Genomic DNA, 27191 nt, shown 5'->3' with positions numbered 1-27191 from the left:
ATTCAGTCAATTACTCCCAATGATTTCTTATTTAAACCCCCTATCTATAGCTAATCACAAAATCGGATTTCTATCAGGGACCTAATGTGCACAAATCATCTGTCATTCCTGTCTGCAATAGTAAATGTACTTCAAAACTAACACACGGCTTTGAAGTGATGCGGATCTGTCCAAGGGTTTATAAGACATCACATAGATACAAATTCTTATGCACTGGAAACAGTATGAATGCTCTACTGTATGTTGTCAGAAATACTTTGTACAGATGCAAGAATAAATCAGTAGAATAGATGGTGATACACCATATAACTTTCACAAAAAATGTAACCATCTTCTGAGTTTACCATAACAAATCATTGAGATTCTGGATCTTTATTTCCCAGAGTTCTTTAGGTCAAGATCATATAGAACATAGAACATAGAACAGTACAGAACAGAACAGGCCCTTCGGCCCTCGATGTTGTGCCGAGCAATGATCACCCCACTCAAACCCACGCATCCACCCCGTACCCATAACCCAACAACCCCCCCCCCTTAACCTTACCCTTTTAGGACACTACGGGCAATTTAGCATGGCCAATCCACCTAACCCGCACATCTTTGGACTGTGGGAGGAAACCGGAGCACCCGGAGGAAACCCACGCACACACGGGGAGGACGTGCAGACTCCGCACAGACAGTGACCCATGAGTTTTTGGCACATGGTGTACCAGCTCTTCACTATAACACTAAACCATGAGCTCGAACAATTACCAGTAGCTCCCCCTAAATTTGAAAACTATCATTCAATATCAGGAAAAACGCCACAATTGGAGGAGATGACTGCTGAGGCACAGATTCCGTCTCAACGAGTAGCGACATCTAGTGGTGAGTTTACTCAGGAGCTGCTGACAGTAGGCGTCATCATACAAATGTGACCTCCCTTTTTCTAACTAGTATATCAAACAATCTAGTTTGTGCTCCCTTAAGCAGCTTGACCCTTTTTTTCTGCTGCCAATCTCATGAGAACAGGCACTTTCCATTTTTAACCCTAACTAGTTTTGTATGCCCTCTATACAAATTCAAAGGAGAAATTATACAAATTATAAAAACTTCACATGACATGTCGAGTTTCAATGGTTTGAAAGAGGACAGATATTAGATCTAGCCACTGGATATTCCTTTCAAATACGACAAATCCATAGGGAGCCCTGTCCTAACTTTCAAATAAGCAATGCCAGACACACTATGCGGTCAATGCAGGAGGCAGGAAGCATATAGCTGGAACAATATGCTGGTAAGTTAACAAATAGAGAGGAACATAGTGACATCTGAAAAATCTTAGCCATGAGGTAAGGGATGGACTGGGATTATTTTCTTTGGAACAGAAGAGGCTAAGGCCGGACAGGCGCCGGAATGTGGCGACTAGGGGCTTTTCACAGTAACTTCATTGAAGCCTACTCGTGACAATAAGCGATTTTCATTTTCATTTCATTTTCAAGGGGAGATTCAGTTGTGTTGTATAAGACTATGAGGGGCCTATATAGGGTTGATCAGAAGGACCCATTTCCCTTAGCCGAGAGGTTAATAACTGGGTGGGGCACGGATTTTAAAGACATTGGCAGAAGGATTGGAGGAAAACCTGTTTCACCAAGAGGGTGATGGAAATTTGGAACTCACTGCCTGAAAGGGTAATCTTCATTGCAATAAAAAAAAACTTGGCTCTGCACTTGAGTTTCCATAACCTATGAACCAATAGCTGGAAAGTAGGATAAGCCTGGAGGGCTCTTTTTAGAATCCATAGAATCCCTACAGCGCAGAAGGAGGCCATTCAGTCCATCGAGTCTGTCCCAACCCTCGGAAAGAACACCGTATCTAGACCTACTTCCCTGCTCTATCCCCGTAACCCCATCTACCTGCACATCTTTGGACACTAAAGGGCAATTTTAGCATGGGTAATCCATCTAACCTGCAGATCTTTGGACTGTAGAAGGATCCCGGAGCACCCGGAGGAAACCAACGCTGATACATGCACACAGTAAGCCAAGACCAGAATTGAACCCGGATCCCTGGTGCTGTGAGGCAGCAGTGCTCACCACTGTGCTGCCCTGTCAGCACAAACAAGATAGGCAGAATGGCCTCCTTCTATGCCATAAATCTTAATTGTTTCCATAAATGGGAAATGTGATATTTTCATGAATCCCATTCCGGGCTTCTAAGAGCTCAGAGTCCTCAGTATGAAAATCTGTGCCGCACATTAAGCAGGAAATCTGACAGGACTCTCAGAACCTGCAGTGACCTGGCAACCTCCTCCTCTTGGTGTTTATGAAGCGTTTGTTCCTTTCCAATTTTCTCTGACAAATTTTGCCCACCCCTCTTTCGAAGCCACTGACCTGCTGTTGAAGCTTTGTTCTGCGGGTCCTCTGCAGCACCTTGGTAAAAGGGCCATCATTCACACGTGAACTTCAACATTGTACATTTGGGAGTTATTTGATTGTGGGGATGGCATTACCGTTGATCCCTGCCATCACCCAGCATGTTCTGTTAAAGCAGTGGTCAGAAACAAGAACTCTGGCTGATATTCTGTCCCCATACTAAAACACGAATGCCAATTGTGGTGTTACTCCTTTGCTATAGTGGAATCTATTTAGGACAGGCCATGGTCAAACATGGGACAGAGAATCATAGAGAACTTACAGCATAGAAACAGACCATTCCATTCTCCTGAACTGGAACATTCTCCACATGGGTCCGCTTCCAAGCTCATTCATCCAATAATTTCCACATGGCTTTGCTGTTCATTGGGGAAACTTACTGAATCATTCAGGAAATCTACTATGGGCTGAGGAAATTGGGTCTGCACGCTCAGGAATTTTGAAGAATGAGAGGTGAACTCATTGAAGTATACAAGATTATGTTGGGCTTGTCAGGGTAGATACTGAGAGATTGTTTTCCCTGACAAAAGAATACAGAATAAGGAGGTACACTATCTATATGAGAGGTCAATCACCTAGGACTGGGATGAGGAGAAATGTCTTCACTCAAATAGTTGGGAAAATGTGACATTCTCTATCCCGGTGGGTTATGGATGTTCCATTGTTGAGTGTATTTAAGACTGGGATAGACAGATTTTTGGTCTGTCAGAGAATGGAGAGTTATGGGGACCTGGCAGAAAGTGGATTTGAAGCCAGAGGTCAGTCGGGATTATATTGACTGACAGTAAACACAATACATTACATAGTTTAGTCAGGCTCATTTTTCTTATGCCAAAGCAAAATACTACTGATGCTGAAGGTCCACAATAGAAGCCCAAAATACCTAATATACTCAGAATACGTCTTCACTAGAAAAATCAACCATCTATACTGTTCTAAAGTTGAATATAGTAGTTAGTAGGATAGGTTCCAAATACACACCAGTATAGGTAGAGAGCGGGGTGGTGGGGGGGGGGGGGGGGGGGGGGGGGGGGGGGAGGGTGGTTTGGAAGGGCGGTGGTAATGACACTGGACTAGTAATCAAGAGTTATGGGGCATACGTTCAAATCCCACCATGGCAAGTGAGGGACCTTGGAGTGAATGTGGACACATCCCTGAAGGCAGCAAGACAGGACAACATTATGGTTAAGAAGACATATGTAATTAAATATTCAGATAAGAGGGCAACGGTGCAGATTTGGTAATTAAGGAGGAGGATTGATGAGGGTAATGTGGTTGATGTGGCTTATATGGATTTCAGCAAGGCTTTTGACAAGATCTATTATGATCCTAGACCAGACACCCCAACAATGGCTAGGATATTGGACAGAAACCCCAATATTTTATTTACATTTTGTAAGACTGTGAAGAAAGGATACCTCACTCCAGAAGTGATTACACAAAGAAATAGGGATATGGTATATTAAAACAAACTTTATTAATAACACAGTATTAAAATATTTTTAACATCACATGATAAAAAAGCTTATAATTACCCCTGAAACAATGTTATTCAATACAGTGAATACAATACCCTTAACTGTTATCTTTATTCCAACTCAACAACAAGAAAACAAACCATCACAGCTCTCAATCCACAGTAACCACCAATGGCACATAGGAATGTTTGCTGTACAAAGATATTCTTTGAGAAAGAGAGATCTTTTTAACATTGCTTTAAAGAAAAGATCAGACTCCTGTGAGACCCATGCAGAAACTCTGGTTGTCTTTCTTTAGAAGCTGTTTTTCAGTTTGTTGTATTTCCCCCTTGTTCTCAGACAAGTCTGCACTGATTTAAAGATTGTTAATCTCTTTTAACTGAACTGCAGAAAATAAACTGCTTCACTTCTGGACATGGCTTAATTCAGATCGGAATAGACCTGCTTTCTGCAAAAATGCCTGAACCTTGGCTCCACCCAGTAATGACATAATCTTACCAAGCTGAAATCTAATTAACTCCACAGGAAATCCCCTTAATCAAAACAAAATTCCACTCGCCCAAGCTTTTTACAATGGTTTAATTGCACCCCGGCTCCCAAAATATACTTGCCTTCCAAACTAGGATTTATTTTAAAACGTGATTGCAGCAGTGAAACACACTCGAACCTAGGCTTCTAACCCTGCACCAAATATATATAATACTATACATCTGACATTCCTACACTCATCACAGGTCACACATGGCAGATTGGTTAAATAAAAGCTCATGGGAAACAGTGGATTGTAGCAAGCGGGATACAAAATTGGCTCAATGGTAGGAAACAAAAGGTTGATGGGAGTCTTTGCGACTGGACAACTGTTTCTGGTGAAGGGGAGGGGGCTCTGTTCTAGGTCATTGCTTTTGTGCTATATATTAACGATTTGGATGTAAATGTATGGAGCATGATCAAGAGGTTTGCAGATTATGCTAAATTGGCCACATGGTTGATGGCGAGCAGGATTGCTGCAGATTGCAAGAAGATATCAATAGACTGGTCAAATGGGCAGAAAAGTGGCAAATGGAATTCAACCCATTGTTGAGAAGTGTGATGATTTGGGGAGGTCAATAAAGGCGAAGGATTCCATAGTAAATGGGGGGATACTGACAGGTGTAGAGGAAGTGAGAGACCTTGGAGTGAATGTCCACAAATCCCTGAAGATCAATAAGTGGTGCAGAAGGTGTATGGAATCATTTTGTTTATTAGCCAAGGTATGGAATAGAAGAACAGGGAGTTTATGCTGGAACTATATAAAACATTAGTTAGGCCACAGCTTGAAAATTATGTGCAGCTCTGGTCAGCGCATTACAGAAAGGATGTAATTGCAATAGAGAGCTTAATGAAGATGTTCCCAGGATTGGAAGATTGCAGCTATGGGGAAAGATTGGACGGGCTGGGGCTGTACTCCTTCGACCAGAGGAGGTTGAGTGGAGATTTGATTGTGATGGACAAAATTGTGAAAGGTGTGGGTAAAGTGGATGGGAAAGGACTATTTAACTGACAGAGAGGTCAGTGACGAGGGGGCATGGATGGGTTTGAAGTGATTGGTAGAAAGATGGTGGGGTTGGGGTGGGAGAAGAAAATCCTTTCCACCCAGAAGGTTGTGGGGGTCTTGAACTCACTGCCTGAAAGGGAAGTAGAGGCAGAAACTTTCATTTAAAACTTTATTGAAAAAGATGTCTGGTTATGCACCTCAGGTATGGTACCTTCCTGGGCTAGGGACCAAATGCTGCAAAGTGCGACTGGGCTGGGTGGTTCGCTTTTGGGCTGGCACTGACACGATGGGCCAAGCGGCCTCTTCCTGTGCTGTAAATTGTCGCTGATTCCATTTGGATGGTAAAATATTGGCAATGTGGTCACCATAAAGTATTTACTCTTGTCCCACCTGTACCAGTCACCCGTGTGTGTGTGTGTGTGTGTGGTGGGGGGCGGGGGGTGAAGTTAAAGGACTGGTTGCTACTTTTTTTTAACAGACTTCCTCTACATACTTGAATGCAAGAGCTCCTCGGCTTCTGCTCTAATTGCAGACACTGTGCTGTACGTGTCAAACCATCAGGGCATCATTCCACTTGTGACAGCTAGAGATTCAAACAATAATGCAAGCACAACCCCCCCCACCCTAAACAGAAACGGTGCGTTTGCTGCAGTTATTGAGATTGGCACCACAGGCAGACAGATGCCTTTTCAATAAGAAAGCAGCAAAATAAAAGCAAAAATCAAAGGATTGCAATTGGCTCTCCTTTGGGGTCTTTGAAGGTGAACAGCCCTGATTCTGCAAACTGCATTGAGACACCAGGCACATCTCCTCACAGATGAGGCCGGTTGCAGAAGGTCATTTGTCACAACCCACTTTCTGTGCATTTATTGACCAACCCCCCCCCCCCCCCCCACCCCCCTCCTCCATTCCGAGCAGATAGATTTCTCTCTCCCACGTTTTGTGTGTGTGTGTGTGACTGTGGGCTGGAAGCAGCCAGCCAGCTCCCCCCCTCCCTCCTCTCTCACTGGCAGAGGGGGGGCTGGATGGAGGTGACTGCCGCTGCTGGAGTCGACACACGGTCTGCTCGGTAGGGGGGAGTGGGGAAGGATCCAGCAGAGGACGGGGCGGGGGGTGGGAACTGGCCGCTTTGAGGGTTCCGATGCCCCTCCACCCCCCCCTGTGGACATGCCGAGGGGGGGCGAGCCGTCAGCCAGTCAATGGCTCGTCCCCTCTCAGGTGGAACTGAGAGCCGCTCCAGCCCCCTCTCCCCTCGCCAGCTCCAGAGCTAATGATATATGTTAAAATGTCCGGAGTTGGACCTTTATTTACCAAAGAAATACCAGGCGATGGATTACAGCCGCCCATCTTCCAGGTAAGTGGATACTTCAGAGCTGATCACTGACTTGGGGGGGGGGGGGGGGATGTTGTCTTTATTCTCATGAACACCAATTTGTCATTCATATTCCATTGTCAGGGATTAAAGAAGATTTTTTAACCGGTTGGAGCAATGTTGAAATGTTGACAGAAAGTCACATTCACATTTTGCCCCACTTGACTTGTGGTTAAAGGGCCACCGATTTCCACACTCGCTGCAAAAATTGAAAACAAAAGTTTTGCCATTTAAACTTTGCCATTCTTCCCCATCCCTTTTTCCACTCCTCCTCCCCCCATTCATTAGAAACCCAGCCCCTCTTGTCTGCAGCAATTTTGTGACATGTTGCGAGGTTTTGTCAAGAAATTCTAACCGAGACCCCTGTTCATTCCTCCCTCTCTCCCTCCCTCAATATTCGGGAAGCTGAGCCGGGTGAACAGGAGGAGGAGCAGGTTGAAACGTTCTGATGGCAGCACATCCTCCGACACAACTTCGACCAGTTTCATTCTCCGACAGGTAGGGCTTTTTTTTCCACACACCCTGCCAATGTGGATTTCATCAATTGGCAGATTCATTACAGCGATTCCTAAACTTTTGGTCCCATTGATTAACAATGACGAGGGTGGCATGGTGGCACAGGGGTTAGCACTGCCGCCTCACAGCGCCAGGGACCCGGGTTCAATTCCAGTCCCTTGGGTGACTGTCTGTGTGGAGTTTGCACCTTCTCCCCGTGTCTGCATGGTGCTCCAGTTTCCTCCCACAGTCCAAAGGTGTGCGGGTTCGGTGGATTGGCCATGATCAATGTGCGGGGTTGCAGAGGTGTGGGCTTGAGTAGGATGCTCTTTTGGAGAGTTGCTGCTGACTCGATGGGCTGAATGGTCTCCTTCTGCACTGTTGGGATTCTATGATTCATTGTGCGTGGGGTTTGGTAGCCTATTTTGCCTCAATTTGCATACGGCACAATTTATGTATTTTTTGATAGGGAGATATATTAACTTTCCAGCACGTTATATTTTTCCCATTACAGCTTTTTATTTAAATCTGAAAAAGCTATTATAATATAAATTGGGTCTAATTAGCATAATCCATTAGTGTCATCGCTAATAGCATTATGATTATTGGGTTTTGGAATGTGACTTCCTTGCCTTGCTAGAATAAATTTTATAACTCCCAAAGGTTGTGGTTTGGGCGGGGGTGGGGGTGGGGGGCTGGTGGCGGGATGAGGCGGTGGTTGTGGGGAACACAAAGGGGCTGTGGTGATTTGTTTTTAGGCTCTGCTCCACCTGATTGGTTGGATATCATTACCAAACACAGAAGGTACAGAACTGGGAGAGTGGATGATATTTGAAGAGGGTGGATTGCTTTTGAAATGAGTACAAAAATTGTACCGGAAAGGAACACTCCAAAATGAGATTCTACAAAAGCAACACACTGTGACTGTAATGTTCCAGGATAAGAATGTGTCTCTATTAAAATCGATCATATGTGCAATGTAAATTTTCCACTTGTCCCCTGTTCGATTTGTTATCTCTTCCATTGTGATTCCTTGCTGCTGGCCAGGTAGGGAAAATTACACTTCAGTGCTGAGCATAAAACGGAAGTGGATTACAAACTAGAAAAATTTATGGTGTGAAATTTACCTAAACCTATGCACGCACAACTTAGAACCTCTCCACAGGAAAATGTCTTCGGAAATATGTTTACAGTTTTGCTATATCGTGTGCAAGTGCAAATCTTCTCCTGTAATAATTGCTGAAAATGATTATCTTCGTTTATTTTAATGAACGTGAACCTATATAGCATCGTATCAGATCTCTCAGAGATACCTTGGAGGTCTGACAGAAAATGTACCGCAGCCACTGTTACATAGGTGAGAGGCAGTCACCATTTTGCACAGAACAATGCTCCACAAATAGCAATGAGGTGAATGACCTGTTATTTGTGGCGGTTTGGCTGAGGAAGCAATGTTGGGTAGCACATGGGGAGGGTTTCTTGCTCTTTTTTTCATGTCTGAGAGGCTTGGTTTAACATTACATTGAAACGGTAGGAGCTCTGGCAAGGCAGCATTCTCCACCTTTAACCTGGATTAACAGTCAGGACCTGGACCATGACTTGAAATCACAACCTTCTGACCCAGTGATTGTTCCAGACTGTTCTAGTCTGAGTTTTCCAGACTGAGGCAAATTGATACACAGTATATATACTTTACATGGATAAATTTAAAAACTGTTTTATTCTGTATGAGAAGTCAACCCAATGGTATGAATGAGCGGGTGCTTTGTATCTATATGTCTGCCCTTCGTTCATGCAGCTTTTACTCTATTGTCACTTTTCCATTGATGGTTTCACCAATTCAGTTTTAGCCCTCTTGTCATTTAGAATCATAGAATCACTACAGTGCTGAAGGAGGCCATTTAGCCCATCTGAGACTGCACCGTACCTCTGAAAGAGCACCCTACCTAGCACCACTCCCCTGCCCTATCCCCACCTAACCGTTGGACACACTAAGGGGTAATTTAGCATGGCCAATGCACCTAATCTAATCTTTGGACTGTGGGAGGAAACTGGAGCACCCGCAGAAAACACATGCAGACACGGGAGAACGTGCAAACTCCAGACAGTCATCCAAGGTCGGAATTGAACCCGAGTCCCTGTGAGGTAGCAATGCCACCATGCCGGCCCCAGCTGAAACTTCTTCAAAACCTTCCAAAGGCAGATGGTCAACCACATAGAACGGATATCCACCTCATCACAATATTATTATAATGTGCTGTATGTGACAACGTGAAAGCAGCATCTGCTCTCTAACAAAATAACTCACACCACACAAGTGCCAACCAATAACCGTCTTCAACAAGAGAGAATCTAACCATTGCCCTTGACATTCAATAACATTATTAAATCCCCCACTATCAACACCCTGGTGGTTATCATTGACCAGAAACTGAACTGTACTGGCCATATAAATACTGTGGCTACAAGAGCAGGTCAGAGGCTGGGAACTCTGCAGTGAGTAACTCACCTCTTGAATCGTCTGTCTTGTGTGGAGTTTGCACATTTTCCCCGTGTCAGCGTGGATTTCCTCCAGGTGCTCAGGTTTCCTCCCACAGTCCAAAGATGTGCAGGTTAGGTGGATTGACCATGTTAAATTTCCGCTTAGCGTCCAAAGGTCGTGGGGTTACAGGGATAGAATCAGGCATTGGGTCTAGGTGTGAGTGCTCTTATGGAGAGCCTGTAAAGACTCGATGGGCTGAATGGCCTCCTTCTGCACTGTAGGGATTCTATGATTCTATGATTTCCCAAAGCCTGTCCACCATCTAAAGGTCCAAGTCAGCAGCGTGATTAAATATTCTCCACTTGCCTGGATGAGTGCAGCTCCAAAAACACTCAAGAAGCTCAGCATCATCCAGGACAGCGAAACCCACTTGATTGGCACCTCATCCACCACCTCAAACAGTCACACCCTTCACCACCAGTTCACAATGGCAGCAGTGTGTACCATCTACAAGATGCACTGGAACACCAAGGTTTCAACAGCAGTTTCCAAACCGGCGACCTCTACCACCTGAAAGGACAAGAGCAGCAGATGCATGTCCTGGACCCAAACATCTACTGCTGTCTCATCATTGACCTTCCTTCCAATGTAAGGCCAGATGCGGGGATGTTTGCTGATGGTTGCGCAATGTTCAGCATCATTCGCAATTCCTTAGACACTGAAGCAGTCCACATGTAAATACAGCAAGACCTGGACAATATCCAGGCTTGGGCTGACAAATGGCAAGTAACATTCACGCCACACAAGTGCCAGGCAATGGCATCTTGACATTCAATGGTATTACCATCACTGAATCCTCCACTATCAACATTCTGGGGGTTACTATTGACCAGAAACTGAATGGAGCAGCCGTATAAATACTATGGTTACAGGAGTAGATAAAAGGCTAGGAATCCTATGATAAGTAACTCACTTCTGGACTCACCAAAGCCTGTCCATCACCTACAAGGCACAAGTCAGGAGTGTAATGGAATACTCCCCACTTGCCTGGATGAGTGCAGCTCCAACAACACTCAAGAAGCTCAACACCATCCAGGACAAAGCAGTCCGCTTGATTGGCACCCCTGACACAAACATTCACTCCCTCCACTCCTGACACACGGTAATAGCTGTTTGTACCATCTACAAGATGCACTGCAGGAACTCACCAAGGCTCCTTAGGCAGCACCTCCAAATCCACGACCACTATCATCTAGAAGGCCAAGGGTAGCAGATACATAGGAACACTACCACCTGGAGGTTCCCCTCCAAGTCACTCACCATCCTGACTTGGAAATATATTGTCGTTCCTTCACTGTCGCAGAGTCAAAATCCTGGAACTCCCTCCCTAACAGCACTGTGGATGTACCTACATCACATGGACTGCCGCGGTTCAAGAGCTCACCACCACCTTCTCAAGGGCAATTAGGGATGGGAAACAACGGCTGGCCTGGAGAGAGAAGCCCACGTCCTGTAAAAATTAACTTTAAAAAAAGGGAACACTACCACTTGCATGTTCCTCTCCAAGCCACACACCATCCTGACTTGAAACTATATAATTGTTCCTTCACTATCGATTGGTCAAAATCCTGGAACACCTTCTCAAGGGCAATTAGGAATGGGCAATAAATGCTGGCCTATGGCAGCACGGTGATGCAGTGGTTAGCACTGCTGCCTCACGGCGCCGAGATCCCAGGTTCGATCCCGGCTCTGGGTCACTGTCTGTGTGGAGTTTGCACATTCTCCCCGTGTTTGCGAGGGTTTCGCCCCACAACCCAAAAGATGTGTGCAGTGAACAAAATACTCTTGACACATATCCCTGTTACTGTGTAGGAAACACAGCAGCCAATTTGCGCGTAGCAAGCTTTGAGAAACTCCAATGTGATAATCTGTTGTTGGTGTTGTTAATTGAGAAATGTATCTTGTCCTCGGCACCAGGGATAACTTTTCAGTACTGCTTTATCTTTTATGTCCACGCGGGAGAGCAAGACCTCTTATTATATTTGGCATGGTTTAACAATTTATTTGAAAGACAGCCTGTGGGATCTTCCTCTTCGCCGGCAGCGCAGCCACGACCGCAGGTTTCCCGACGGCATGGGGATGCCACAATTGGAAATCCCACTAGCCGGCAGCGGGAGCGGAGAATCCCGCTGTCGGCGGGGGCACGTCATGCCGGAAAACGGGGCTGGATGGACGGAGAATCCCACCCAGCACCTTTGATAGTGCAGCACTCCTTCAGTATAACACTGGAGTGTCAGCCTTAGGTTTTGTATCCAGGTCCTGGAGTGGGTCTTGAACCTACAACCTTCAGTCTCGGAAGTGAGAGCATCACCAACCATGGCTGACGCTTGGAGAATATGGAGCGGCAGAGTCTGAGCATTAGAATGTAAGTCTTCAGTTATTTCTTTGCACTCTAAAATTGAACTATGAAGCAACTAAGGAGGTGGGGAACATGAAAAAAGATTTTGTGTGTAGAAGGGAAAAGCAAAATGATAACTATCATCTTTAAATGAGTAGACATAAGAGGCTAACGGTGTGTTGGACTTTATTGCAAGGCGATTGGAATACATGAATAAAGAGGTCCTGTTACAACTGTCCAGGTTTTTGGCGAGACCACATCTGGAGTATTATTTGCAGTTTTGCTCCACACTTAAGAAAGAAGGATTGAAGGAAAAAGGATTTGAGGTGGTACAGCGAAGTTTCACTAAATTGGTCCTTGGGATGAGGGAGCTGTCCTATGATGAGAGGCTGAGCAAATTGGGCCCAAAAGAATCTCATTGAAACCTACAAAATTCTGAAGCGGCTTGATAGAGTAGACGCTGAGAGATTGTGTCTGCTGGTTAGGCAGTGCAAAACGCAGCGAAATAGCCTCAGGAGAAGAGGACAATTATTTAGGACTGAAGTGAGGAAAAATGACTTTGCTCAAAGAGCCGTTGGAATTCTTTACCCCTGAGGGTTGTGGATGCTCCATCGTTGATTATACTTAAGGCTGGGATAGACATATTCTTGGTCTCTCAGGGAATTAAAGGATATGGAGATTTGTGGAAAAATGTTATTGAAGCCCAAGATCAGCCATGATTGTTTTAATTGGTGGAGCAAAAGTTGCAATATTGATTAAAAAAAAATGTAGGCCTAGATTTTGCGATTAGTAGCAAAGGAAGCCTATTCACTGTTCACTACACTGGAAGTTGCCCGTGGAGCTTTCACACACTCTTTGGGTGAGATTTGATATCATCAGATGTCTCATCTAGCATGGCGCCCTCTGCAGGGGACCTGCAGAATGTTTGCGCAGGGCAAGCTCTCCATTGATCAATTAAAGTATTCTAAGGGCCTCCCAGTTTGCTCCATGTTTATTCCCTTATTTCCCTTTTCTTTTATTTTCACCGTTACGTTTTTGATTCATGGATGATTAATGGACATGTATTTTTAAGGAAAGTGCATTGTGTCTTAAATTCAAACAGAAGAATCCAGAAAAGACTGTGTGTCGCTTTAGACTGTTGACTGCAGATTGGCTGACAACAGGGATGTCTCGGTTTGACTGATTTGGCCGGTGGCCAGTGAATTGGCCAAAGTCTGTATTCTGCCTGGTAACAGGTGGTGATTGGTTCTGATCCCACTGAGCTGTTTTTCAGAGTCACAAGGCTTGTTCCACTTTTGATCCTGCAGGCTGGACGGATAAGTCTCAACCAGTTCACTCCAGAAATATCCAGCTAATTCTCACCAAATGGCCACTGTGAGGATCTGATAACTCTGCAGAAAAGGCCGATGTGCAGTAGAATACAGAATCTGATAACTCCCACTGTAGAAAAGGCTTATCTGAAGCCAGAGGCATCTGCAAAAGCTATGAGTATGATCCACTGCTGAACTGAAAAGAAGATCATTACAAGCTGCAGACCTGAGACTTTACTCCACACATACTGAGAACAAAATGCACAAGGAACCCATCACCTGAAGCAAGGACTCTTATCTTTTGACCTTAGCCCTGATTATTTTTACCCCTTTCCACCCCTCTGTGTTTGTCTGCCTTGTGTGCGTGGATAGAGGGCAGAGCAGTTAAAGGCGGAGTCAGGTAGTAGCTCATCATTGATTAGCTGTATTTATTGCATATTTCATATTTGTTCTCGTTATAAATAAACAATATTATTGTTTAAACTTACAAATCTGGATACTGTAGTTATCGGACAGCCAAAGTTCAAAGATTTCCTGTATTTTGATAAGAATTATTGGTTAATTCACTTGTGTTGTGACTCCAGAGCACATGGGGCTGGAATTGGCTGCGTACTTGCCCAGGGTGCCAAAACAGTATTCTCACTGAGCTCTACAGGGATGTAAAATGGGTGGCCTCAGATTGGCCATTTTTCATGTACAGCATCCATTATTTGATTCCTATAATCAAACCGAATTTCAGGCTTTGCGCATAAAACGTGGCAGATCGGATACTGCCCATTTTGTGCCACCATCTGAGATGAATTTTTGTCCCACAGAGGCTAAACAAGGAAGTAACAAATGAGCATAAATTAAGATTTAAATCGTGTATGGAAAGTGAAATAGAGGGAGGGAAAGAAAGATCAGATTAAGAGAGGCAGGGAAGAGACTGACGCAAAATGTTACATTTAATTCCCTTGCCATAACCGATTGTTTCCATGATCGGGCTGGATTTGTCTGTCGTCGGGTCCTGTACACAGTTAAAGTCCCCCCCCCCCCATAATGAGACAGTGGGAGTATAGGGGAGGATTTCTGCCAAGGTCTTTTTGATGAAATCTGCATCATCCCAATTGAGGCCATATATATATTCACAAGCACCACTGGTGCCCCTTCCAGGACACTATTACATTACCGTCCCACCCCCCTGGTCCGTCACCGTGTTTGTCGCAGTAAAGGTCGTCCTCGTACTGAACAGTACGACCACCATCGTGCTCTTGTACTGTACCACACTTGTTAGGTCTGTCCTATCCAGCTCTTTTCTGTGCGACACGGTAGCACAGTGGTTAGCACTGCTGCTTCGCAGCACCAGGGTCCAAGGTTCAATTTCCGGCTTGGGAATTGTAGGCTATAATTTCCCCTCTGATCACAACCTTCATTCCTCCACGTTTTGGTGGTTACTTACGTAGTTGCCTATGGCCTGTGATGTGCTCTGGCAGAAAATCTTGTCGGCCAGGAGGTCCGTGTTCAGACTCCATGTGGGGCGCTGGCTACATCCCGTCTCCAACCTCACATCCACATAGTGTGGAGCGTGGTCGGCGATTACTATCATGGAGCATTCCGCTCCTACAATTCCTGGAAGCACTGATTTCCCCACTGCAAAGAAGTCGATCCGGGTATACAGCTTGTGGACTTGTGAAAAGAACGAGAATTCCTTTCTTCCCCGGATGTTGGAACCTACATGTGTCCACAGCTCCCATCTGTTCTATAAATGTTCCCAGTTCCTTAGCCATGCCTGTTTGTTTCTCCATCTTGAGCATTGATCGGTGGGTCAGTGAGCCCTGTACACAGTTGAAGTTGCCCCCCCATAATCAGTCGACGTGTGTCAATGTCGGGGATTTCTGCCATGGTCTTTTTTATAAATTCAGTGTCCGACTTAGGACACCGCTGACCATGACCATGACGTACCGTCCCCGAGTCCGTAACTGGTCTGGCCTGTAAATCCCGTCCTCTTACTGATTAACGTGGTTACTCCCTGAGCCCTCGTCCCATAGCATGAATGGTATGTCTGTCCCACCGAGCCCTTCCTTACCAGTAATCTGTCCTTCTCCCTTAGGTGTGACTCCTGTAGCTAGATTATGTCCGCCTTCAGGTGGGCGAAGACTCTGGATCTTTTCACTGGGCCGTTAAGTCCCCTTACATTCCAGGTGACTATCCTGATGGGGGGTTTCTGTCCCCCCATTCCTGCGGGATCACCCATACTTACCTGGTGGACGTGCTCCTGTACTCCGGGTTTCCCTTTGTTATGGGACAATGTTTAGAAACTCCAAAGTATATTATGAAGTCCACTCGACCTACAACCTTTATGTTATATTTGGCTCGGATGAGCACACGAGCCTTCCCATCAGGTGTGATTCAACAGTCTTTCTAGACACTTTAATCAAAATAAGCTTTATTCTAAGAAAATGAAAAAAATGAAAATGAAAATCGCTTATTGTCACGAGTAGGCTTCAATGAAGTTACTGTGAAAAGCCCCTAGTCGCCACATTCCGGCGCCTGTCCAGGGAGGCTGGTACGGGAATCGAACCATGCTGCTGGCCTGCTTAGTCTGCTTTAAAAGCCAGCGATTTAGCCTGGTGAGCTAAACCAGCCCCTTAATTGAGTTATTTATACACAGATAGAAAGAGTTTTTATCAATTACAAACATAAAGACACCCCACAGCCACAGTAATCTATGTATAACACTTAATGAATTCCCCCTTAACTGTTCCAATTCAAAACACAATCCCATAAACCAAAAACCTCTTTTCAAGGACGTGACCCAGCACTCTGCATTCTCACTTGAATAAGATTGGCTTTCCCCGAGATTCTGACCCCCCTCTCACCAGCAGCTTTAAACCCTTTCGGAACGCAAAACTATATTTTTTAAGTTACCAAAACAAGTTGCTATAATCAATGTTTTTTTTTTCTGGAACATCTCTTTAAAGTGAAATTAGAGAGATGGCCCAAAACGCTTTTCTCTGTCTGAGTCCACAGCAGCCAAAAACTGAACGCGAAAGTAAAACAAAACTCTCGGCCGCAGCTCATCTCCACCCACACAATGACAGCACTGAAGCCATGTGATAAAACAAAAACCTTTCTTAAAGGGACACTCCCTTGACACCTTTTTTAGGGGGCTGTCCAAAATGGCCACAGTTGCCACTCTCACCATGTGGGCAGGCCCCTGCACTCCAGGGTTTCCCTTTGTCCAGGGGTCACCCAACATGGCCGTCAACTGTGGTATGCCATGTGGGTGTGCCCCTGCACTATGGGGCCCCCTTTGTTTAGGGATCATCTAAAGTGGCTGCTTGCAGCGTCATCTTGGTTACTCAGCCTGCTCCTTGCCTGCCAAAACCAACGCGTATTTTGCTGCAACCCTTCTCCCGCCCTCTGTCCATCAGCTGTCCTGTGTCCACTCTCCCCTCTTCCGCCTCCCCCCACCCCGCTATTCCCCCTCCCTTTCACAGTGCCCACCCCCCCTTGGTCAGATACTCGCTCTCCCCTGAGAGGTGCGCCGCTGCGCCCCTTACTGCCTGTCTTCCCGTGCTATCGCTCCCTGCTAGTACGGTGGCTCCCCTTCCCGGGCTGCTTCAGCCTTGTGTCCGAGTTGACTGCCTGCCTACATTCCCTTCATCGCCCCTTCACCTGCTTTCCCTATCACCGTGCTCTCCTGTCTGTAGTCTGACCTTTAGTTTGAAACGAGGCAGAACAGTCCCACGCAAACACATTGTCTATAAAATAGTCTCTGGTCTCTGCTTTTCTCTCCCATTGCCGTCCTTCTCCAGCGCCTCTTCACTGCTGCCGAGCCTGTTCTCCGTCCAAGTCGTTGGCTCTTACAAATTTGTTGGCCTCTGCCAGGGTGTTAAAGGTGTGTTCTTATCCCTGGTATGTAACCCAGAGTCTGGCCGGGAACAGCATGCCAAATCACACCCCACTTTTGTAGAGCACCAATTTCGCTGATTGAATTCGGCCCTCTTGTTAGCAAGGGCCGCCCCAATGTCCTGGTCGACCCGGATTCTATGTCCGTCCCATGTGCTTGACTTTGTCTGCTGGGCCCTCCTCAGGATCTTTTCCCGGTCCTGGTACCGGTGCAGCTTAGCGATAATTGCTCTCGGCTGCTTCCCTGGTTTGGGCTTCGGCCGGAGCGACCTGTGAGCCCTGTCCTGTTCTGGGCGGTTGGGGAAGCTGCCTCTCCCGACTAAATATCCCAGCATTTGGACGATATGGCCCCTTGGGTACCTGCCCTCAATGCCCTCCGGCAGACCCACAATCTGGATATTTTGCCGTTGAGACCTGTTCTCTTGGTCCTCGACCTTCCCCTTCATGTTTCCTTGGGCCGCCACAAACCTTTTCACCTCTGCCTCTAGACCTATGATTCTGTCGCTCTGGTCTGACAAAACCTTATTGAGGTCCAGGATCATTCTCTCCTGGGCCTCCACTTTCTTCCCCAAGCCCTCTATCGTGTGCTGGAGGGAGGCCATAGCTTCCGTCACCACCTGGAACTCTGCAACCTGGAACTCTGTTTTAATCGTTTCCATCATGGCGGTCAGTTCCTTTCTAAAGAAGCTTCCACCCATCCCTGGGTGAGGAGGGAGAGGTTGTGGTTGGGGTTGTCGTCTCCTTCGGTGCCTCCGCTCAGGTCCCCGATCCAGGAGCCGAGTGGGTGCGTGCGGAGGAGGCCTCCTGCATGGGGACCTCCCTCCGGCCCTCGCCACGGCAGCACTCCCATCCCCACCCAAAAAACACTCCAGCAGCCCAGTGGTGACAGCCACCCTCAAATCCTGGAACCAACTGCGGCAGCAATTTGGCCTGACCAAAATGTCGGACAAGGCTCCCATCTGCAACAACCATAGGTTCACACCAGCACTGACTGACGCCACCTTCAAAAGGTGGGGGTAGGACGGAGAGACACTGACAGTCAGGGACCTATACACGGACGACAGGATCGCAACACTGGACGAACTGACAGAGAAATTTCAGTTAGCCAGGGGGAACGAGCTACAGTATCTGCAGCTCAAAAACTTCCTACGAAAGGAGACCAGGACGTACCCACAACCGCCACGACAGACACTACTGGAAGACCTACTGGACGCAAGTATCCTAGAGAAAGGGAACTGTAGCGACTTGTATGACCGACTGGTAGAAAGGGACGACACCGTACTGGACGCAACAAGAAGGAAGTGGGAGGACGATCTGGGGACTGAGATAGGGTGGGGACTCTGGAGCGAAGCACTGCATAGGGTCAACTCCACCTCCACGTGCGCAAGGCTCAGCCTGACGCAACTAAACGTGGTACATAGAGCCCACTTAACAAGAAACGTATGAGCAGGTTCTTCCCGGAGGTGGAGGACAGGTGGGAACGGTGCCAAAGAGGCCCGGCCAACCACGCCCACATGTTCTGGTCTTGCCCCAGACTTGTGGAGTACTGGACAGCCTTCTTCGAGGCTATGTCCAAAGTGGTGGGGGTGAGGGTGGAGCCATGCCCGATAGTGGCGGTCTTCGGGGTTTCAGACCAGCCAGATCTATTCCTGGGGAGGAGGGCGGACGCCCTTGCCTTTGCCTCCCTGATCGCCCGCCGTAGAATCCTGTTTGGCTGGCGGTCAGCAGCACCGCCCAGAGCTGCAGACTGGCTGTCCGACCTCTCGGAATCTCTCCAAAAGGAGAAAATCAAATTCGCCATCCGAGGGTCGGACGACGGCTTCCACAGAACGTGGGAGCCATTCATGCAATTGTTCCGGGACCTGTTTGTGGCCAATGAACAAGCGGAAGAATAGTCAGGTGGCCAAGAATCAGGGGAAAATGGACGGGAATCGGGGGAAGGTAGCCGGGGGGGGGGGGGGGCTACGGGTTCGTTATGGGGGTTTGATGGCTAGCTAAGGCCCAAAACCAAACTGTAAATAAATGCCTATAAACATGTGCCTCGGCCATATTGGGGAATGTAAAATATGTATGCCGGCTTAAGGGGGGGCGGCCACAGTTGTTATTACGAAGATGCTTACCTGTAAATATATATGTTAATTTTTGCGTGTTTTTTTTTCTCTCTCTAATAATTTGTAATTTGTTCAATATAAAACATGAAAACTCAATAAAAAACATTTATAAAAAAAAAGGTTGGCCCCCATGTCCTGATAGATGCGGATCGTACGTCCCTCCCATCTACAGGACTGCGTGTTTCTCACCCAGTTCAGGATCCGCTCTTTATCCTGGAATTTATGGAGTTTTACTATGATCCCCCGCGGTGATTCTCCTGCTTTGAGCCTTTGCCGGAGCGAACTGTACCCCCAGTCTACTTCTGGGGGTTTGGGGAAACATTCCCCACTGGCCAGCTATACGACATGCTCCGTCCGGGTTCTGCCCTCTATGCCCTAAGGTCTCCCGACAATCTGTAGGTTCTGGCGGCGGGACCTGTTCTCCTGATCCTGATTAGTTTTCTTATCCACAATAACCTTTGGTGTGGCACCTTATCAAATGCCTTCAGGTGTTTTCTGATTGGTAATATGCATGTGTTTCCTGGCTGCCATGCTGGGGTCTTGGTGGGCCAGTGAATTTGATTCTTTTATGGGATGTGAGTATTGCTGACAAGGTCAACATTTGTTGTCTTCATTAATTGATCTTGAACCAAGTGGTATTGAGTAAATTGTTGGTTTGGAGGCTGACAAATTGTCGGATCCAGATGGACTTCACCCCAAGGTCTTGAAAATGGTGGCCAATGAGATTGTTGATGTATTGGTTTTTTATTTTCCAAAATTCCTTAGACTCGGGAAAGGTTCCATTAGATTGGAAGATAGCAAATGTAACTCCTTTATTAAAAAAGCAGGAAAGCAGGAAACTACAGGCCAGTTAGCCCAACATCTGTCATAGGGCAATCCTAAAAACCATTATTAAAGATGTTATAGCAGGGCACTTAGAAAAGTCAAGGCAATCAGGTAGTGTCAACATAGTTTTGTGGAAGGGAAATCATGTTTAAACAATATATTTGAGATCTTTGAATGAGTCACATGTGCTGTCGATAAAGGGGAACCGGTGGATGTGCTGTACTTCGATCACCTGAAGGCATTTGATAAGGTTATTGCAGACAATAATAATAATCACTTATTGTCACAAGTAGGCTTCAATTAAGTTATTGTGAAAAGCCCCTAGTCGCCACATTCTGGCTCCTGTTCTGGGAGGCTGGTACGGGAATTGAACCCGCGCTGCTGCCTTATTCTGCATTACAAGCCAGCTGTTTAGCTCACTGTGCCAAACCAGCCCCTAAAACCACATGGTGTAGTGGGTAATGTATTAGCATGGATAGAATATTGCCTAGCTAACCGAAAAAAGAGAGTAGGCATAGATGGTTTTTTTTCTGGTTGGCATGATGTAATAATAATCTTCATTAGTGTCACAAGTCGGTTTACATTAACACTGCAATGACGTTACTGCAAACATCTCCTATTCGCCACACTACGGCGCCTATTTGGGTACACAGAGGGAGAATTGTGTTGTCAGCAGATTTAGAAGCCATACCTTCATCCAAGTCATTTATATAAATTATAAAAGGTTGAGGCCCGAGCACTGATCTCTGTGGCTCATCACGCAGTGGTTAGCACTGTTACTTCATAGCGCCAGGGTCCCAGGTTCGATTCCCGGTTGGGTCATTGCCTGTGCAGAGTCTACATGCTCTCACTGTGTCTGTGCGGGTTTCCTCCGGGTGCTCCAGTTTCCTCCCACAATTCCCGAAAGACGTGCTTGTTAGGTGAATTGAATATTCTGAATTCTCCCTCTGTGTACCCGAACAGGCGCCGGAATGTGGTGACTCAGGGATTTTCACAGTGACTTCATTGCAGTGTTAATGTTAATGTAAGTCTACTTGTGACAATAAAGATTAAAGAGAAAGTAAATTGTGAAGAGGCCGTAAGGAGACTACAAAGGGACATGGACTGAGGGGCAAAAATCTGGCAAATGTGAAATGTCCCTTTTTGGTGGGAAGAATAAAAAAGGTTATTTTCTAATTGGTGAAAGATTGCAGAGCTCTCCTAGTGCACAAATCAATCAAGGCTAGTGAACAGGTACAACAAGTTATTAGGAAAGCTAATAAAATGTTATTGTTTTTTAGAATCCCTACAGTGCAGAAGGCGGCCATTTGACCCATCGAGTCTGCACTGACCCTCTAAAAGAGGCCACGCCTCTGCTATATGCCGGACACTAAGGAGCAATTTAGCATGGCCATTTCACCCAACCTGCACATCTTTGGACTGTGGGAGGAAACCGGAGCACCCGGAGGAAACCCATGCAGACACGGGGAGAACGTGCAAACTCCACACAGACAGTGACCTGAGGCCGGAATTCTACCCGGGTCCCAGGCGTGTGAGGCAGTAACGCTACCAACCCCGCCACCATGCTGCCCCCTTGGTGTTGAGCCGATTGATTACAAAAGGTTAAGTTTCAGTTGTACAGAGTGAGACCACATCTGGAGTATTGTGTACAGTATTTTGTTTTTGCAAGTGTTCTTATTGAAGTTTGGGGCGGATGTGGTGTAATGGAATTACCGCTGGACTAGTAATCCAGAGACCCAGAGTCATGCTCTGGGAACTTGGGTTCGAATCCTGCCATGGCAGATGGTGAAATTGGAATTCAATAAAAATCTGCAATTAAAAGTCTGAAGGGTGACCATTCTCGTTGTTCGTAAAAACCCATCTGGTTCACTAATATCCATTAGGGAAGGAAATCTGTCATCCTCACCTGGTCTGGCCCACACGTGACTCCAGACCCACAGCAATGTGGTTGACTCTTAAGTGCCTGCATGGATGGTTAATAAATGCTGACCCAGCCAGCGACGCCCACATCCCATGAACGGGTAAAGAAAAAAGTTTATAATTTTATACACTGCACAATAAACAGAAGTCTGTGGATCAGATAGAATTTACAATGGCTCAACATTGGAATTAATCCCTGATAACCCTACCTTCTTACTCTCCCCTTCCCCTTGCCCCCCCCCCCCGTTTTTGTTATTTTAATACATTTTATTGGAAAACATATTTTACAAGAGGTGATTGACATCTATTTACATATATATAGCTTTCCCCCCCTTCCCCTCTGTCAATTGGTTTCCCCCCCCCCATCTCTTCTTTAGGTGTTTCTTTACGGTCTTGTTCTATTTTGCTTCGGCCTGCCCTCGCCGATCTTTCGGTCCTGTAGCTGGTTTTGTTGGTCTGTGGTTGCCAGTTGGTGTGGGCATTTTCCCCCGGGGGATTGGGGGTGGGCTGTGGTGTGCCTTCCCGTACCGGGTGGTTTGGCCAATGCCGGCCCCCATTTTGCCCTGGAGCCCCTGGTGGAGGGCCTTGACTTTGTGGCTTTGTCCTTGGCCATTCCTGAACCTCCCTACTCCCCCTGGCTCCCCCCTCCCCTCTACCTGCCATGGGTGATTTTAATCTTCACATAGATTGGGTAAATTAAATTAGCCACAATGCCGTAGAGGAGGAATTCCTGGAGTGTATATGGGGTGGTTTTCTTGACCAATATGTGCAGGAACCAACTAGGGAACAGGCCATCTTAGACTGGGTACGGTGTAATGAGAAGAGAATCATTGCCAATCTGGCTGTGTGAGATCCCTTGGGGATGAGCGACCATAACATGATAGAATTTTTTATCAAGATGGAGAGTGAAGTAGTTATTTGGCGACTAGGGTGCTGAATCTTAATAAAAGGAACTATGAAGATATGAGGCATGAGTTGGCCTTAATAGATTGGGAAGAGTTACTTAAAGGGATGATAGTGGATAGACAATGGGGGAGCTGCAGCAACTGTTCATTCCTGTCTGGCACAAAAGCAAAATGGGTAAGAGGGCCAATCCATGAAGTACAAAGGAAATTAGAAATAATATTCGATCCAAGGAAGAAGCATACACATTGGCCAAGAACAATAATAGGTCTGAGGAATGGGAGCAGTTTAGAATTCAGCAAAGAAGGACCAAGGGATTGATTAAGAAGGGAAAAGTACAGTACAAAAGGAAGCTTGCAGGGAACATAAAGACTGACACTAAGAGTTTCTACCGGTATGCAAAGAGAAAGAGATTGGTAAAGACAAATGTAGGCCCACTGCAGACAGAAACAGGGGAATATATAATAAGGGACAAAGAAATGGCTGAGCAATTGAATACATACTTTAGTTTTGTCTTCACAAAAGAGGACACACATCAGATACCAGAAATGTTGGAGAATGAAAGGTTTAGTGAGAAGGAGGAACTGAGGGTGATCAATATTAGTAGAGAAATGCTGCTGGGAAAATTGATGGGATTGAAGGCGGATAAATCCCCAGGGCCTGATAATCTGCATCCCAGAGTGCTTAAGGAGGTGGCTTTGGAAATAGTGGATGCTATGGTGGTCATCTTCTGGGATTCTATAGACTCTTGAACAATCCCTGCAGATTGGAGGGTAGGTCATGTCACTCCAATATTCAAAAAGCGAGATAGAGAGAAAACAGAATTATAGACCAGTAAGCCGAACATCGGTAGTGGGGAAAATTCTTGAATCCATTGTCAAGGATTTTATAGCGGAACATTTAGAAAGCAGTGGCAGGATCAGTCAGAGTCAGCATGGATTTATGAAGGGAAAATCATGCTTGACAAATCTGTTGGAATTCTTTGAAGATGTAACACAGTTGACAAGGGGGAGCCAGTTGATGTGGTATATTTGGACTTTCAGAAGGCGTTTGAGAAAGTCCCGCATAAGAGATGATTGTGCAAGATTAAAGCGCATGGGATTGAGGGAAATGTATTGAGGTGGATAGAAAACTGCTTGGTAGAGAGGAAACAAAGAGTAGGAATTAATGGGTCTTTTTCAGTAATAGTGGGGTACCACAGGGATCGGTGCTGGGACCCCAGCTATTCGCAATAAATATTAATGATTTGATGAGGGAACAAAATGTAACATTTCAAAGTTTACAGATGATACTAAGTTGGGTGGGAGAGTGAAATGTGACGAGGATGCAGAGATCCTATAGCATGATCTGGACAGGTTGGGCGAGTGGGCAAATCAATGGCAGATGCAGTATAATTTGGATAAGTGTGAGGTTATTCACTTTGGAAGCAAAAACAGGAAGGCAGATTACGACCTGAATGATTGTAAATTGGGAGAGGGGAGTGTGCAGCGGGACCTGGGTGTCCTTGTGCACCATTCGCTAAAGGTGCAGCAGGCGGTAAAGAAGGCAAAAGGCAACACTGGACGAACTGACAGAGAAATTCCAGCTCGCCAGGGGGAACGAGCTAAGGTACGTGCAGCTCAAATACATCCTACGAAAGGAGACAAGGACGTACCCACAACCGCCACGACAGACAATATTGGAAGTTACTGGACGCAAGCATACTAGATAAAGGAAACTGCAGTGACATGTATGACCGACAGGTAGAAAGGGCCGACACCGTACTGGACGCAACAAGAAAGAAATGGGAGAGGGCAGCACGGTGGTGCAGTGGGTTAGCCCTGCAACCTCACGGCGCCGAGGTCCCAGGTTCGATCCCGGCTCTGGGTCCGTGGATAGAGTCAGTGTGGAGTTTGCACATTCTCCCCGTGTTTGTGTGGGTTTCGCCCCCGCAACCCAAAAATATGCAGGCTGGGTGGATTAGCCACACTAAATTGCCCCTTAATTGGAAATAAAATGAATTGGGTACACTAAATTTATATTAAAAAAAAGAAAGAAATGGGAGGAAGACCAGGGGATTGAAATAGGGTGGGGACTCTGGAGCGAAGCACTGCATAGGGTCAACTCCACCGCCACGTGCGCAAGGCTCAGCCTGATGCAACTAAAAGTGGTACATAGAGCCCACTTAACAAGAACCTGTATGAGTAGGTTCTTCCCGGAGGTGGAGGATAGATGTGAATGGTGCCAAGGAGGCCCCTTGGGCTAAATCGCTGGCTTTTAAAGCAGACCAAGGCAGGCCAGCAGCACGGTTCAATGCCCGTAGCAGCCTCCCTGAACAGGCGCCGGAATGTGGCGACTATGGGCTTTTCATAGTAACTTCATTGAAGCCTACTTGTGACAATAAGCGAGTTTCATTTAATTTCATTTTCATTTCATTCCTGATCACCTGCCATAGAATACTGTTCAGCTGGCGGTCAGCAGCACCACCCAGAGCTGTAGACTGTCTGTCCGATGTCTCAGGGTTTCTCCGAATGGAGCGAATGGAATTCGCCGTCCTGTTCCGGGACCTGTCTGTGGCCGGCGAACAGGCAGACGAATAGCCAAGGGGCTACGGGTCAGGGGAACACACGCGCACACACACCTCACAAAAGGGAGGCCAATGGTATATGGGCCTTCATGGCGAGAGGTTTTGAGTACGCAAGCAGGGATGTGTTGCTGCAATTATACAGGGCCCTGGTGAGGCCGCACCTAGAATAGTGTGCGCGGTTTCGGTCTCCTTCTCTGAGGAAGAATGTTCGTGCTCTCGAGTGAGCGCAGCAAAGGTTTACCAGACTGATTCCAGGGATGGCAGGACTGTCGTATGAGGAGAGATTGATTAGGTTGGGACTGTTCTCGCTGGAGTTCAGAAGAATGAAGGGGGGATCCCATAGAGACTTATAAAATTCTAACAGGACTAGACAGGGTAGATGCAGGGAAGATGTTACCAATGATCGGTGTGTCCAGAACCAGGGGTCACAGCCTAAGGATTCAGGGTAAACCATTTCGGACAGAGGTGAGGAGATATTTATTCACACAAAGAATGTTGAGCCTGTGGAATTCATTACTACAGGAAGTAGTTGATGCTGAAGCATTGAATATATTCAAGAGGCAGCTAGATATAGCACTTAGGGAGAAAGCAGGATTAGGCTATTGAGTTGGATGATCAGCCGTGATCGTGATAAATGGCAGAGCAGGCTCGAAGGCCTCCTCCTGCTCCTATCTTCTATGTATCTATGTATCCCCTGGTGTCTAGTTGGCTCCTGTGTGGCACTCTCCTCTCTTTGTTCTATTGGCTGTTGGCTTCAAACAGGTCCTGGGATAAGTTGGCAAATGGCCTTCACATTTTGTGGAAGCCCTCCTCTGACCATTGGATGGCAAATTTGATTTTCTCCAGGTGGAGAAATTCCAACTGGTTGGCCAGCCAGTCTGCAGCTTCCGGTGGTGCTGCTGATTGCGAGCCGAGCAGGATTCTTCGGCGGGCGATTAGGAAGGCAAAGGCAAGGGGGTCGGCCTCTTACCCCATAAATAGTTCTGGCTGGTTTGATACCCCGAAGTCCGCTACTTTCAGGCTTGGCTCTACCCTTACCCCACAACCTTGGACATTGCCTCGAAGAAGGCTGTCCAGAACCTGAAAGGTCTGGGACATGCCCAGAACATGTGGGCGCGGTTGGCTGGGCCTCCCTGGCATCATTCACATTTGTCCTCCACCGCTGGGAAGAACCTGCTCATTCGGGTTCTGGCCAGATGCCCACTGTGCACCACTTTCAATTGCATGATGCTTAGCCTTGCACATGTGGAGGTGGAGTGGGCCTGTTCAGTGCTTCGCTCCAGAGTCCCCACCCTCTCCCTCCCACTTTCCCCGTGTTTCGTCCAGTGGGCAGTGTGTCCTTTCTAATAGTCGTCTGTACAGGTCCCCACAGTTCCCCCTGCTGGTTGCCCATGTCCAGTTCCTCAAACATTGTGTGTCTCGAGTCTGTGGGTATGATGTCGCCCCCTTGCGGAGGACGTTCTTTACCTGTAGGTCTCGCAGTTCGTTCCCA

The 27191-nt window shown here is 46.6% G+C and overlaps 1 protein-coding gene across 4 annotated transcripts in view; it reads left to right on the top strand.

The window, feature by feature from the left end:
• The first annotated feature begins 6523 nt into the window (after nt 1–6523).
• The window catches only part of cacnb4a (calcium channel, voltage-dependent, beta 4a subunit), a 403331-nt gene continuing 382663 nt past the window's right edge, over nt 6524–27191 (top strand). Inside the window, exons 1-2 of one of the 4 annotated variants that reach the window (XM_038790027.1) lie at nt 6524–6780; nt 7204–7296. In XM_038790027.1, coding sequence (XP_038645955.1) covers nt 6697–6780; nt 7204–7296 — 177 coding nt within the window. In that variant the 5' untranslated portion in view covers nt 6524–6696. The remainder of the gene's footprint in view (nt 6781–7203; nt 7297–27191) is intronic. The other 3 variants (XM_038790022.1, XM_038790026.1, XM_038790023.1) reach the window with 3 other exon arrangements.

The sequence above is a fragment of the Scyliorhinus canicula genome, chromosome 2, assembly GCF_902713615.1.
Source record: "Scyliorhinus canicula chromosome 2, sScyCan1.1, whole genome shotgun sequence".
NCBI lineage: Eukaryota > Metazoa > Chordata > Chondrichthyes > Carcharhiniformes > Scyliorhinidae > Scyliorhinus > Scyliorhinus canicula.
The sequence above is the reverse complement of the archived record's forward strand: the minus strand, read 5'-3'. Positions and strand labels throughout refer to the sequence as shown.